This window comes from Mytilus californianus, unplaced genomic scaffold (genome assembly GCF_021869535.1).
Source record: "Mytilus californianus isolate M0D057914Y unplaced genomic scaffold, xbMytCali1.0.p SCAF_10, whole genome shotgun sequence".
NCBI classification, from domain to species: Eukaryota; Metazoa; Mollusca; class Bivalvia; order Mytilida; family Mytilidae; genus Mytilus; species Mytilus californianus.
The window spans coordinates 63438728-63452631 of NW_026262582.1; the positions used below are offsets into that span (position 1 = coordinate 63438728).

A 13904-nucleotide genomic window follows, 5' to 3' on the forward strand; every position below is an offset into this window, starting at 1 on the left:
TCAAGATGTTACCGAAATAACATTGCAGGAATTCTTTTCAAATTGGTTGTTAATGAAGATAAACGTTAAACAAACTTTAAATTCTTTAATTCATATACAATCTGTAAAATAATTAAGACGGTAACCTTAAGTGAAAATAAGGACTCGAAAGAATAATCATGGTAAAAATCCAATGTCTTAATCATTTTTATAAATGTGCTGTACCAATAGCAATACATAAATAGATATATTATAGCAACAGCATTGAAATCATTTAAGCTCAACGAGATAAGATCATTGTCGAAAATGCATATTTTCAAAAAGTATGAAATTTAATAGAAATGCCAATTGTGATACCGATAAATTGGCTTTCTAGCTATTTACAAAATAATTTTTACGAGAAGCTATTTTCCCTTCGACTTAAATAAAATTTTGCATAATACAGTTTTGTTAGCCATACAATATATTTTAATTTTAAAACAATATTTTGTGGATTCAATTATAGCGGATGTAATGCAGCCAAGTGAAATAGAGAATTGTGATTTCTTTAAACGCACTATTAACCTGAAATTAATCTGCAGAAAACATATCTTTTGGTGACATATCTGTACTTGTTACATTATAGTGTTATTTGAAAAACAAGCGTATTCAACAATGTAGAAACGGAACTATCTTGTTCCAAAGTTAGAACTACCCTTAGTTTCAAAATCTGATGAGTATATTCCGCATCTCTTTAATTAATTTAAATCAAATAAAAGTCTGTACGTTAAGGTATGCATACCACGTTCAATAGTATCTAACATGAAAAAACGACACTCGTGAAAACGCATGGTCCAAAGACCAGCCTCTAAAATAAAATATGAGAATTACGCAAACTATATACATAGCAGTAATTTAAAGAACAATATCGCTAAAAATCGAATTTTTTAAACTTTTATATAGATATAAGAAGATGTGGTATGAGTGCCAATGAGACAACTCTCCATCCAAGTCAAAATTTATAAAAGTAAACCATTATAGGTCACAGTACGGTCTTTATTTGACGTTTCAAAAACGAATTATGAAAAAAGAATTAGAATATGTCAAGCGTGATATTCCATTCTCAATTTTATGCAAAAAACAAGAAAGATACGAAACACATAAAAAAAAAAAAAAAAAAAAAAAAATTACTTCAACAAACGTAACAAAAGATTGACACAAAAGACACCCTACACTGAGGAAATCAGGTGTATCTTACTGGTGCCCTATTGTTTCCTTACCTGTGATACCAATCGTGTTTCTATTGACTAACAAAAGACCGACTTATAGTAACTTATGAAGTCAACTGATAAACAGATCAGTTACCGGGCTACGAGAAATGGAACATTTGTGACACAGATATTCCATAACAATCATTACACTGAGGTCTAGATGATGCCATTAAATTTCAAACAGTTGATATTACTTTCCCAAATAATCAAGTTATATGCTTGTAGTTGCACGAATCCGCAATAAATAAAATTTATCTTTAAATGATATATAATACTGGCGCTGAATAATAGGACTAAATATATCTAACCAAAAAACGTCAAGAAAAAAAAAACAGGTGGCGTCATGTACGCAACATTACAGTCCTTAGAAAATCTACAACAGTGAAGGTAGATGTAATTTTGTATGACAACTGTCCTTAAAATAACTATAGGCGAAACGTAGGATTTGATCGTTGACTCAAAAAATATTATTAAGGATTTAAAACAATAATTCTTTTATAAATTATTGATTTTGACTGTTCTGAGCTAGAAGGTGATATTCTCAATTATTAAGACAAGTATCAAATTAGAACTGGATCTTCATACTGACTAACATTAAGCAGCCAATAATCAATCAATCAATCCAATTTGCTATTCCTAAACTTGGATCATGAACGTGAAGGATACACGTTATGATTAAACAGATTATTTGACTGGCAGTGTTCTATTACCAACTTTTTTTTATAATATAACCTTCGTGATATCTTTTTTAAAAGTGTTCTTTCTTACCTTCTCACTTGAAATGAAGTATTAACAAAACATAATAAATTCCATGGTAAGGTAATTTAAAAATTCGAAATCTTCTCACATGTTTGGTTAAACCATGATTAAACTTAGAAACAGACCCAACAATTAGGATCATATCCTATTTCAATGTCTTGCCATGCTGTTAAAATTCATATCAAAATAGCATTTATTGAATATCCGGATAGAATAGCATGAATGCATGAATAATAATTTATTAATAAGAGAAGATACGATTGTTTTTTAGATATTTTGTTTTACACTAAAAGGCTTTCAAAATTATCATATACTCCGTTTCTTGAAAATTACTTGAAACACTCGTATTATGAAAAAACAAAACTGGTTTACCTAGCTCATTATACTTGCTATGCTCTTTTTTTGTACCATCCTCGTTTCTTCCTTGTCGTCTTTTATTTGTAGATCTATTTACATCAAAAATATTTTCCCAACATACTCCTTTGAATTCGTTTTTCTCTTTTTGCGCATTCAGTATATGCAGTAAAATGAAAAACAAAAAATAGTTAAGCAAAAAATCGTTGAAATTTAAAAAACGAAATGGGCACATTTAATATTGAGCAATGATCAAAACAAGTATTTAATCCCTTCTGTTTTCTTAGTAAAATATATTGTTTAGCAGGTGTGTGTACACATGTTCGGCGACAATTTCGAATAGATAACGGCGTTCGAACATATAAACGTGAAAGGAATGCATGTATTGCATGTAATACTCATTTACAAATATGAATGAAAAAATATGAGAACGGTAATGAATCGTTTATCGTTATATGATAACTTAAGTATTATAAGTTGATGAGAAATTTTACTCAATCTATCATATTTTTGAAACCACTTCCTACATTTAATTTTGTTAAACATAATGTACTTGGAATGCTGTCTTTTCAATGTATATCAGCCATCTCAATATCACCAACCTTTCATTTCAAGACTATGGTCGCTCATTGTATGGAGGTGACGGGATATTCGTCATAAGACAAATAAATAAAACCATATTAAATTTTACAATATATTGCAAACATTGTTCAGCTCGTAATAAAAAGTATATATATCAGTATCACGTGTACAAGCGTAACAAAATCAGACCCTTCATCGAATTTACTTGCTTATTGATAATATCCTTTCTTTCTTCTGTTTAATATAACTGGAGTGATACCATATATGTATAGTTTGACAAACACATTCAATAAACAGATGTAGTTGGTTGACACAATTAAACATGCATTTATTTAGTCATTGTATCAAATAATTCAAGAACAATTTCAAACATGCAATCACTTGTATTTAGACTAAATAACAATATCGGAAATGCATTTGTTGAAAATTGAAAAAAAATATAAAATAAATAAAAAAGCGTACGTAAATTCATTAGCATACATCGTAGGAATTAGTAATGCATTCTAATATATATAAAGCTTGAATGCGTCGGTTAGTACACATTGTAACTAAAAAATCATGTAAAATATCCAGTAATCAATATAATAAATAGATACACAAATCGATTACTTTAATTTTGAAATGTTCTTGTACCCTTTATACAATTATAAATCAGTTAAGGATGGTTTTCATGAACATTTTGAACATTTAAAAAGATAAGTATACATTTATATTTAAACAACCCACAAAAACATCAACCATTGATAGTACTGCAATAACACTAGTACAACATATTCTCTTATAACATAAGAATAGGAATAGTACAAATCAAAATGTATAAAATTGAAACAGAAAATAATAGTTTAATAGATTAAACATTCATACATTCATCTAAGATATATAAATTTGTAAGTGTCTGCCTTTTTCCATTTTATCTTAATTTTACACGCTGAATTTGCGTTCAAAATTTGAATAATGATATATAAAGTGTATTGGCTGAATTACTGATCTATTCTTACCTTCTTGTTTATAAAATAAAATTCCATAGATGTATATTGTTTCTGTGTGCACAATAGCTGGAATTTGTCCTGAAGATTTGTGTACCTTTGTAATTTTGTATAAACTTGTGTAGAAGACGTAATCACCCACGATGTAAATTTTCCGGTTATTATATTGTACATTGGTGGATACCACTGTTTTATCATCAGACCCATTATATAAAGCAGATTTCAAGTCACCCGTTTCATATTCCATCCAATAAACTCGCTTTTCAATAAAATCTGAAATGACAACTAAATACAAGCATCAACAATCGAAGAACCTACATCGAAAAAAATGGACCTTACTACATTCCTACCGAATTGCGTGTTCTGTTAATTTGAGGATGTGTCGGTATGATAAACGAAAAACTATTTATTTGCTTGATAGCTGATCTGAATAGTCTTTTAACTTTTTAACAAATCGTTTTTGAATGACTATGATGCATGCATACTTTGTTTCATAGAAATCGTTTGTCTTGATATATATAGTTTTTAACTTTTAATTAATCCTCGACGGCTTTGAACCGTCCAACATAGTCAATGTTTTTCATATACGGAATTGTAAAAAGTTAAGAAAATGCGACATGTTCATCTTGATATTCTTAATCTACATATATCTAACCATTCAACTCAGGAGTCTATATATGTGACTAACAAATCGGAGTAAATTTCAAACATCAAATTCCTGATATTTATCGTATGATATGTTAGATCATATTCCCTATATACTTTAAGTCGTTGTCTATTAATAATGTTATATATAATTTTCTAGTTTTATATAAATTCATTTCACAGATACAATACGATATCGAAAATATTTCTAATTTATTAACCTGTCTATGGATGACATACCTATTTCTATATCTATCGCCCGTGATGTCAGGTTAACTACAACCTGATTTTCTTTTAAGTCAAATGTCACCCTGTGCAATGCATAACTTTCCTGTGTACTATAGTATATCCATCTAATAATGTTGTAAAAAGTAAACATTGAAAATCTTGTATATTGCCTCATATTCAATTTCGAAAAATGATGGAAAGCAAACAGCACAAAAAATGTATCATTCAACCAAAAAAAAGATAAGTAAATATCGTTAACGGTTATTTTGTTCAGTATGTCATCTGAAAAATTTGAGAAATAAATCAGAAAGGCTTGTCTTTTATTCTATTGTCATATTTATTCACTGTGCGAAATTTAGTATGTATAATGAATTATTAATTCATAATCAGTCTTTCGTATCAATGAATTATCAGACTAATCCACCGCGGTAGTTTCAGTACTGTTCAGACAATTTACTAGTGACAGTACAGTTATTCTGTTTATTGATGACCTATTCAAGTAAGGGATCATAAATCTTCAATATGAATTTTTTATCACAATGATTCATGAACCTGTATATGTTGATATTGATTCTTTTCCAATCTTTTTTTTTTGGGACTCTGCTGATTTAACGGCGGAAGACCTTTAGTAATCAGCTTGTATATCTGTCAATGCTTCCGTCAGAAATTTCTACCGCTCTAACCCTTTGGTTACAGAACATGGCATGATAATTCACCATTTAGAGAATGTGTCTCAGGTACAATGAAGTGATAATACAAAGTAAAAAAATGATAAAAAAAAAATTTCAACCATATGCATTAGTATAAATAAATGTGTCTGCTTTAACTTTCAAACCACTTTGAAATGGATATTTAAACTTGTCATGATACTTCAAAACAATTCATTGTATGCCAGATACTAAAACAAAAGATATGTACATTAAAAGTCATGGTCTAGATTTAGTTCAACGTATTCACCATTGTGCATATTAAAAGAAAATTCTGCTCTCTTATTCCCAAAAATGATTTCTCAAGCATAACTAAACATTTTTAAAAACAACACATTTGAACAGAAACCAAAAATAATCACGGTACAAATAACATAACATTATGGATAAAATATTCCAATTCATTTTAAAGCTTAATTTCTGAAATCGGTGATTTTTCAACAAAAAGAAAAAGGGAACCTTTTTATTGTCAATTTTTGCTCTATCATATAAAGTTTTGCTAAATCCCAAGTGTCATTTACCAATTTTTTGGTCAAAAATACAACTTTTCGTTAATTTTTTTTAGAAAACTAAAGACCACTGAGAATTACGCAAACTATATACATAGCAGTAATTTAAAGAACAATATCGCTAAAAATCGAATTTTTTAAACTTTTATATAGATATAAGAAGATGTGGTATGAGTGCCAATGAGACAACTCTCCATCCAAGTCAAAATTTATAAAAGTAAACCATTATAGGTCACAGTACGGTCTTTATTTGACGTTTCAAAAACGAATTATGAAAAAAGAATTAGAATATGTCAAGCGTGATATTCCATTCTCAATTTTATGCAAAAAACAAGAAAGATACGAAACACATAAAAAAAAAAAAAAAAAAAAAAAATTACTTCAACAAACGTAACAAAAGATTGACACAAAAGACACCCTACACTGAGGAAATCAGGTGTATCTTACTGCAGCCCTATTGTTTCCTTACCTGTGATACCAATCGTGTTTCTATTGACTAACAAAAGACCGACTTATAGTAACTTATGAAGTCAACTGATAAACAGATCAGTTACCGGGCTACGAGAAATGGAACATTTGTGACGCAGATATTCCATAACAATCATTACACTGAGGTCTAGATGATGCCATTAAATTTCAAACAGTTGATATTACTTTCCCAAATAATCAAGTTATATGCTTGTAGTTGCACGAATCCGCAATAAATAAAATTTATCTTTAAATGATATATAATACTGGCGCTGAATAATAGGACTAAATATATCTAACCAAAAAACGTCAAGAAAAAAAAAACAGGTGGCGTCATGTACGCAACATTACAGTCCCTAGAAAATCTACAACAGTGAAGGTAGATGTAATTTTGTATGACAACTGTCCTTAAAATAACTATAGGCGAAACGTAGGATTTGATCGTTGACTCAAAAAAATTATTAAGGATTTAAAACAATAATTCTTTTATAAATTATTGATTTTGACTGTTCTGAGCTAGAGGGTGATATTCTCAATTATTAAGACAAGTATCAAATTAGAACTGGATCTTCATACTGACTAACATTAAGCAGCCAATAATCAATCAATCAATCCAATTTGCTATTCCTAAACTTGGATCATGAACGTGAAGGATACACGTTATGATTAAACAGATTATTTGACTGGCAGTGTTCTATTACCAACTTTTTTTTATAATATAACCTTCGTGATATCTTTTTTAAAAGTGTTCTTTCTTACCTTCTCACTTGAAATGAAGTATTAACAAAACATAATAAATTCCATGGTAAGGTAATTTAAAAATTCGAAATCTTCTCAAATGTTTGGTTAAACCATGATTAAACTTAGAAACAGACCCAACAATTAGGATCATATCCTATTTCAATGTCTTGCCATGCTGTTAAAATTCATATCAAAATAGCATTTATTGAATATCCGGATAGAATAGCATGAATGCATGAATGATAGTTTATCAATAAGAGAAGATACGATTGTTTTTTAGATATTTTGTTTTACACTAAAAGGCTTTCAAAATTATCATATACTCCGTTTCTTGAAAATTACTTGAAATACTCGTATTATGAAAAAACAAAACTGTTTTACCTAGCTCATTATACTTGCTATGCTCTTTTTTGTACCATCCTCGTTTCTTCTTGTCGTCTTTTATTTGTAGATTTATTTACATCAAAAATATTTTCCCAACATACTCCTTTGAATTCGTTTTTCTCTTTTTGCGCATTCAGTATATGCAGTAAAATGAAAAACAAAAAATAGTTAAGCAAAGAATCGTTGAAATTTAAAAAACGAAATGGGCATATTTAATATTGAGCAATGATCAAAACAAGTATTTAATTCCTTCTGTTTTCTTAGTAAAATATATTGTTTAGCAGGTGTGTGTACACATGTTCGGCGACAATTTCGAATAGATAACGGCTTTCGAACATATAAACGTGAAGGGAATGCATGTATTGCATGTAATAATCATTTACAAATATGAATGAAAAAATATGAGAACGGTAATGAATCGTTTATCGTTATATGATAACTTAAATATTATAAGTTGATGAGAAATTTTACTCAATCTATCATATTTTTGAAACCACTTCCTACATTTAATTTGGTTAAACATAATGTACTTGGAATGCTGTCTTTTCAATGTATATCAACCATCTCAATATCACCAACCTTTCATTTCAAGACTATGGTCGCTCATTGTATGGAGGTGACGGGATATTCGTCATAAGACAAATAAATAAAACCATATTAAATTTTACAATATATTGCAAACATTGTTCAGCTCGTAATAAAAAGTATATATATTAGTATCACGTGTACAAGCGTAACAAAATCAGACCCTTCATCGAATTTACTTGCTTATTGATAATATCCTTTCTTTCTTCTGTTTAATATAACTGGAGTGATACCATATATGTATAGTTTGACAAAAACATTCAATAAACAAATGTAGTTGGTTGACACAATTAAACATGCATTATTTAGTCATTGTATCAAATAATTCAAGTACAATTTCAAACATGCAATCACTTGTTTTTAGACTAAATAACAATATCGGAAATGCATTTGTTGAAAATATAAAAAAATATAAAAAAAAATAAAAAAGCGTACGTAAATTCATTAGCATACATCGTAGGAATTAGTAATGCATTCTAATATATAAAAAGCTTGAAAGCGTCGGTTAGTACACATTGTAACTAAAAAATCATGTAAAATATCCAGTAATCAATATAATAAATAGATACACAAATCGATTACTTTAATTTTGAAATGTTCTTGTACCCTTTATACAATTATAAATCAGTTAAGGATGGTTTTCATGAACATTTTGAACATTTAAAAAGATAAGTATACATTTATATTTAAACAACCCACAAAAACATCAACCATTGATAGTACTGCAATAACACTAGTACAACATATTCTCTTATAACATAAAAATAGGAATAGTACAAATCAAAATGTATAAAATTGAAACAGAAAATAATAGTTTAATAGATTAAACATTCATACATACATCTAAGATATATAAATTTGTAAGTGTCTGCCTTTTTCCATTTTATCTTAATTTTACACGCTGAATTTGCGTTCAAAATTTGAATAATGATATATAAAGTGTATTGGCTGAATTACTGATCTATTCTTACCTTCTTGTTTATAAAATAAAATTCCATAGATGTATATTGTTTCTGTGTGCACAATAGCTGGAATTTGTCCTGAAGATTTGTGTACCTTTAGAATTTTGTATAAACTTGTGTAGAAGACGTAATCACCCACGATGTAAATTTCCCGGTTATTATATTGTACATTGGTGGATACCACTGTTTTAACATCAGACCCATTATATAAAGCAGATTTCAAGTCACCCGATTCATATTCCATCCAATAAACTCGCTTTTCAATAAAATCTGAAATGACAACTAAATACAAGCATCAACAATCGAAGAACCTACATCGAAAAAAATGGACCTTACTACATTCCTGCCGAATTGCGCGTTCTGTTAATTTGAGGATGTGTCGGTATGATAAACGAAAAACTATTTATTTGCTTGATAGCTGATCTGAATAGTCTTTTAACTTTTTAACAAATCGTTTTTGAATGACTTTGATGCATGCATACTTTGTTTCATAGAAATCGTTTGTCTTGATATATATAGTTTTTAACTTTTAATTAATCCTCGACGGCTTTGAACCGTCCAACATAGTCAATGTTTTTCATATACGGAATTGTAAAAAGTTAAGAAAATGCGACATGTTCATCTTGATATTCTTAATCTACATATATCTAACCATTCAACTCAGGAGTCTATATATGTGACTTACAAATCGGAGTAAATTTCAAACATCAAATTCCTGATATTTATCGTATGATATGTTAGATCATATTCCCTATATACTTTAAGTCGTTGTCTATTAATAATGTTATATATAATTTTCTAGTTTTATATAAATTCATTTCACAGATACAATACGATATCGAAAATATTTCTAATTTATTAACCTGTCTATGGATGACATACCTATTTCTATATCTATCGCCCGTGATGTCAGGTTAACTACAACCTGATTTTCTTTTAAGTCAAATGTCACCCTGTGCAATGCATAACTTTCCTGTGTACTATAGTATATCCATCTAATAATGTTGTAAAAAGTAAACATTGAAAATCTTGTATATTGCCTCATATTCAATTTCGAAAAATGATGGAAAGCAAACAGCACAAAAAATGTATCATTCAACCAATAAAAAGATAAGTAAATATCGTTAACGGTTATTTTGTTCAGTATGTCATCTGAAAAATCTGAGAAATAAATCAGAAAGGCTTGTCTTTTATTCTATTGTCATATTTATTCACTGTGCGAAATTTAGTATGTATAATGAATTATTAATTCATAATCAGTCTTTCATGAACCTGTATATGTTGATATTGATTCTTTTCTAATCTTTTTTTTTTTGGGACTCTGCTGATTTAACGGCGGAAGATCTTTAGTAATCAGCTTGTATATCTGTCAATGCTTCCGTCAGAAATTTCTTCCGCTCTAACCCTTTGGTTACAGAACATGGCATGATAATTCACTATTTAGAGAATGTGTCTCAGGTACAATGAAGTGATAATACAAAGTAAAAAAATGATAAAAAAACTAAATCAACCATATGCATTAGTATAATTAAATGTGTCTGCTTTAACTTTCAAACCATTTTGAAATGGATATTTAAACTTGTCATGATACTTCACAACAATTCATTGTATGCCAGATACCAAAACAAAAGATATGTACATTAAAAGTCATGGTCTAGATTTAGTTCAACGTATTCACCATTGTGCATATTAAAAGAAAATTCTGCTCTCTTATTCCCAAAAATGATTTCTCAAGCATAACTAAACATTTTTAAAAACAACACATTTGAACAGAAACCAAAAATAATCACAGTACAAATAACATAACATTATGGATAAAATATTCGAATTCATTTTAAGGCTTAATTTCTGAAATCGGTGATTTTTCAACAAAAAGTCATATTTTTACCCCAGAAGCATATGATTTACATATAAAAATACTTTAATGATTTTTTTAATATATTAAACAAAAGTAACACAAACTGAATCAATTATATTACTACCAATAAAAAAACTTTACAGATTGGTCTTCAGTTTTCTAAAAAAATTAACGAAAAGTTGTATTTTTGACCAAAAAATTGGTAAATGACACTTAGGATTTAGCAATACTTTATATGATAGAGCAAACATTGACAATAAAAAGGTTCCCTTTTTCTTTTTGTTGCAATTTGTTTAAGGTTATGTGATTTTCTGGTAGAATAGCTAGAGTTTAAATATGTCTACAGTTACTTAAAAACTGGTCGACAATAAATAAAAGTGTCAATATGTATTCTTTTTATGCATTAACTTATGAGAATTTAAGTTTACGTCTGCTATATATTTTATAAGCAGTTGTAAAAGGTGTCAATTTTGTTTCCTTTTTCATAAATATTATGTTCTGGCATAAACATTTAGCTGTTTTGTTCTGCTTACCCTTCCGGAGCACCTGAGATCACCCCACGTTTTGGGTGGGGTTCGTGTTGCTCAATCTTTAGTTTTCTATGTTGTGTTTTGTGTACAATAGTTTGTCTGTTTGTCTTTTTCTTTTTTAGCCATGGCGTTGACAGTTTATTTTCGACTTATGAGTTTGAATGTCCCTCTGATATCTTTCGCCTCTCTTTTCCCTCGGCATGATTTTTTTTCTATAAATTGGATATTATATAAATCGACAGAACTTGTGTCAGAATCGATTGAAAATATCAATACTTCTATTTGTTTTACAATCATGTGCGGGCATAAGAAGTTAATACATTAAGTACGTTTTTCTGGATTTTCACACAACTGCTATATTGAATTTTAGTTTAATTGTTAGAACATTTGTCTGCTTCTATCAAAGTATCCATTGATACAACTACCTCAGGATGGCAGGACTTTGCAACTTTATTGCCAATTCAAGTTCATTGAAGCATTTTACACTCGTCCATCGATTATACTGTTTCGCTCAACGCAAAAATATCTACATGATTTTTTTCGGGTCGAAAACGTCAAATTGTCGGTCTGATTTGATTCAACGTTCTTTTGGTACTCACGTTTTACTTATAAGATATAACTTTATACCTCTGGACATGTTTTAGTTAGATGATCCAGGGTTATATAAATATAGGAGGATTTTCAAAGGAGTGTTAGTCTTACTAATACAAATTTGACTTCTTGATAAAAAAAAGTATCGTGAAAAGGACGTTGAGATTGGCATCAAAATACTTTCAATACGTATCTTACATCTCTTATGTACACTATTTATAAACAATGTCTACTTTTTGGTGAAAATTCATTTCGTTTGATATTTCAGCTTGGAGTGCTTAAAAAAATGTGAGTTATATAAGTCTTTTTCTGCTAAAATTTAAATCGGTAATAACTTAGGGTGTAAATATTTCTCTTTTTTTGTGTAAGATCGCGTATGACATATTTGTCAGCATTTATTACATTTGATAAAATTTTATCTTTTTCTTTTTTAATTGAATAACATGTACTGACGTTATAAAATTTGTGCAAAATCATATTAAAATTGGCCAAGCGGAACAGATTTATCAGTTCACAATAAACTGTTCCTAAATTAACTACAATTTTGAAAGTTTCATTTGTAGAAATAAACATTGAATACTGTTATTAGAAATATTAAAAAAAATTCGATGATATAGAACCCATGTTAACATTCACGATAATCGATAGAAAATATAAAGTATTGTGGTTATAATATAATTGGACAATTCATTTGGATATGCATCTTATTCTGATTGAGCTCATACTTTCAAGCTGAAATAAAATTAGACAAAAATTACTGTTTGATTATATCTGAATTGTTTCAAATGCTTCGCAAACATTTGTGTTATTTTTTGAACGACAGATTAGGAAAAAATGCATATTTGGTCTGCAGGTACAGATAGGTTTTACAACTAAGAAACCACAAACAAATTTTATACATAAATATGTAAATATAGATATACAATATTCGTACAGTGTAGCGAGGCTCGACGAGACTTTTTTTCTGTTTCTTAGCGAGTACAAATACATCTTATATTTTCCTGCACTGTAAGAATATTGTTTTTATCCTGCAATTAGAACATTGAGCTTATAACATATAGTTTTTCCATCAGAATCGTTGTTGAATGAATTCGACATGACTTAAACACGGATCGCAATGAGGATCCTAAATTGAACTGTTACGTAAACAGTAACTTAAACATAAAAGTTCGGTCGCAAAAAAAACAGGATACCAGAAGACTATAAACGTCTATTACACGTTTATCGGTTCATGGTATTTGTATTATAGTAAAAAGGTCGATTGCTGGATAAATATAAAACAAACATTGTTAGATAAAATCAATCATGTACTACGTCATGGATTTTAAAATGATTGTTTTTCACCATGTAGTCTGTTTTGTTTCCAGGCTTGTAGTATTATGCAGGTACATCTGCCGTAAAAAATGTTAACCACATATAATTGTGTACGTTTACATACATCGAAACATGCTTTTGTGAGCGGTACTTTGTCTATTTATCATTTGCAACATATGAATAAACCACTGAATATAAAGAAAATGTTATGAAGACTAAATGTTTAAATTTGTAACATTATAAAGAGAATAACGAGAATCGGATAAAAAGTACTTTGAAATTATTATAAATATATATACTAGTTAAAAAAAAAGTTACATCAATTTTTATTAATTTTCGAAAACTTCGTGCATAATTAAATTATCATGTGTCTGAACATTTCAAATCTAGGTTATGCTTTTATCGATTTTGGTCGTTTGAATATGTAATGGAATGTTGTAACGTCGTTTTCAGGAATAGATGTCTTTTTACT

General features: G+C 28.9%; 1 protein-coding gene across 7 annotated transcripts in view; it reads right to left on the reverse strand.

Annotated features, from left to right (window-relative positions):
* Positions 1-13904, reverse strand: part of LOC127718371 (low-density lipoprotein receptor-related protein 1-like) — a 52956-nt gene that overhangs the window by 3934 nt on the left and 35118 nt on the right. For 2 of the 7 annotated variants that reach the window (XR_007989790.1, XR_007989788.1), the window contains exons 5-6: positions 4796-4908; positions 2361-4183 (exon numbers count right to left, since the gene is read on the reverse strand). Coding sequence is in view for 1 of the 7 variants with exons in the window: in XM_052224361.1 (XP_052080321.1) it covers positions 9072-9409; positions 10022-10134 (451 nt within the window). In the remaining 6 variants the exon portion in view is untranslated. Of the gene's footprint in view, positions 1-2360; positions 4184-4795; positions 4909-7589; positions 7884-9047; positions 9410-10021; positions 10135-13904 lie in introns of those variants that run through there. The other 5 variants (XR_007989793.1, XR_007989792.1, XR_007989791.1 and 2 more) reach the window with 4 other exon arrangements.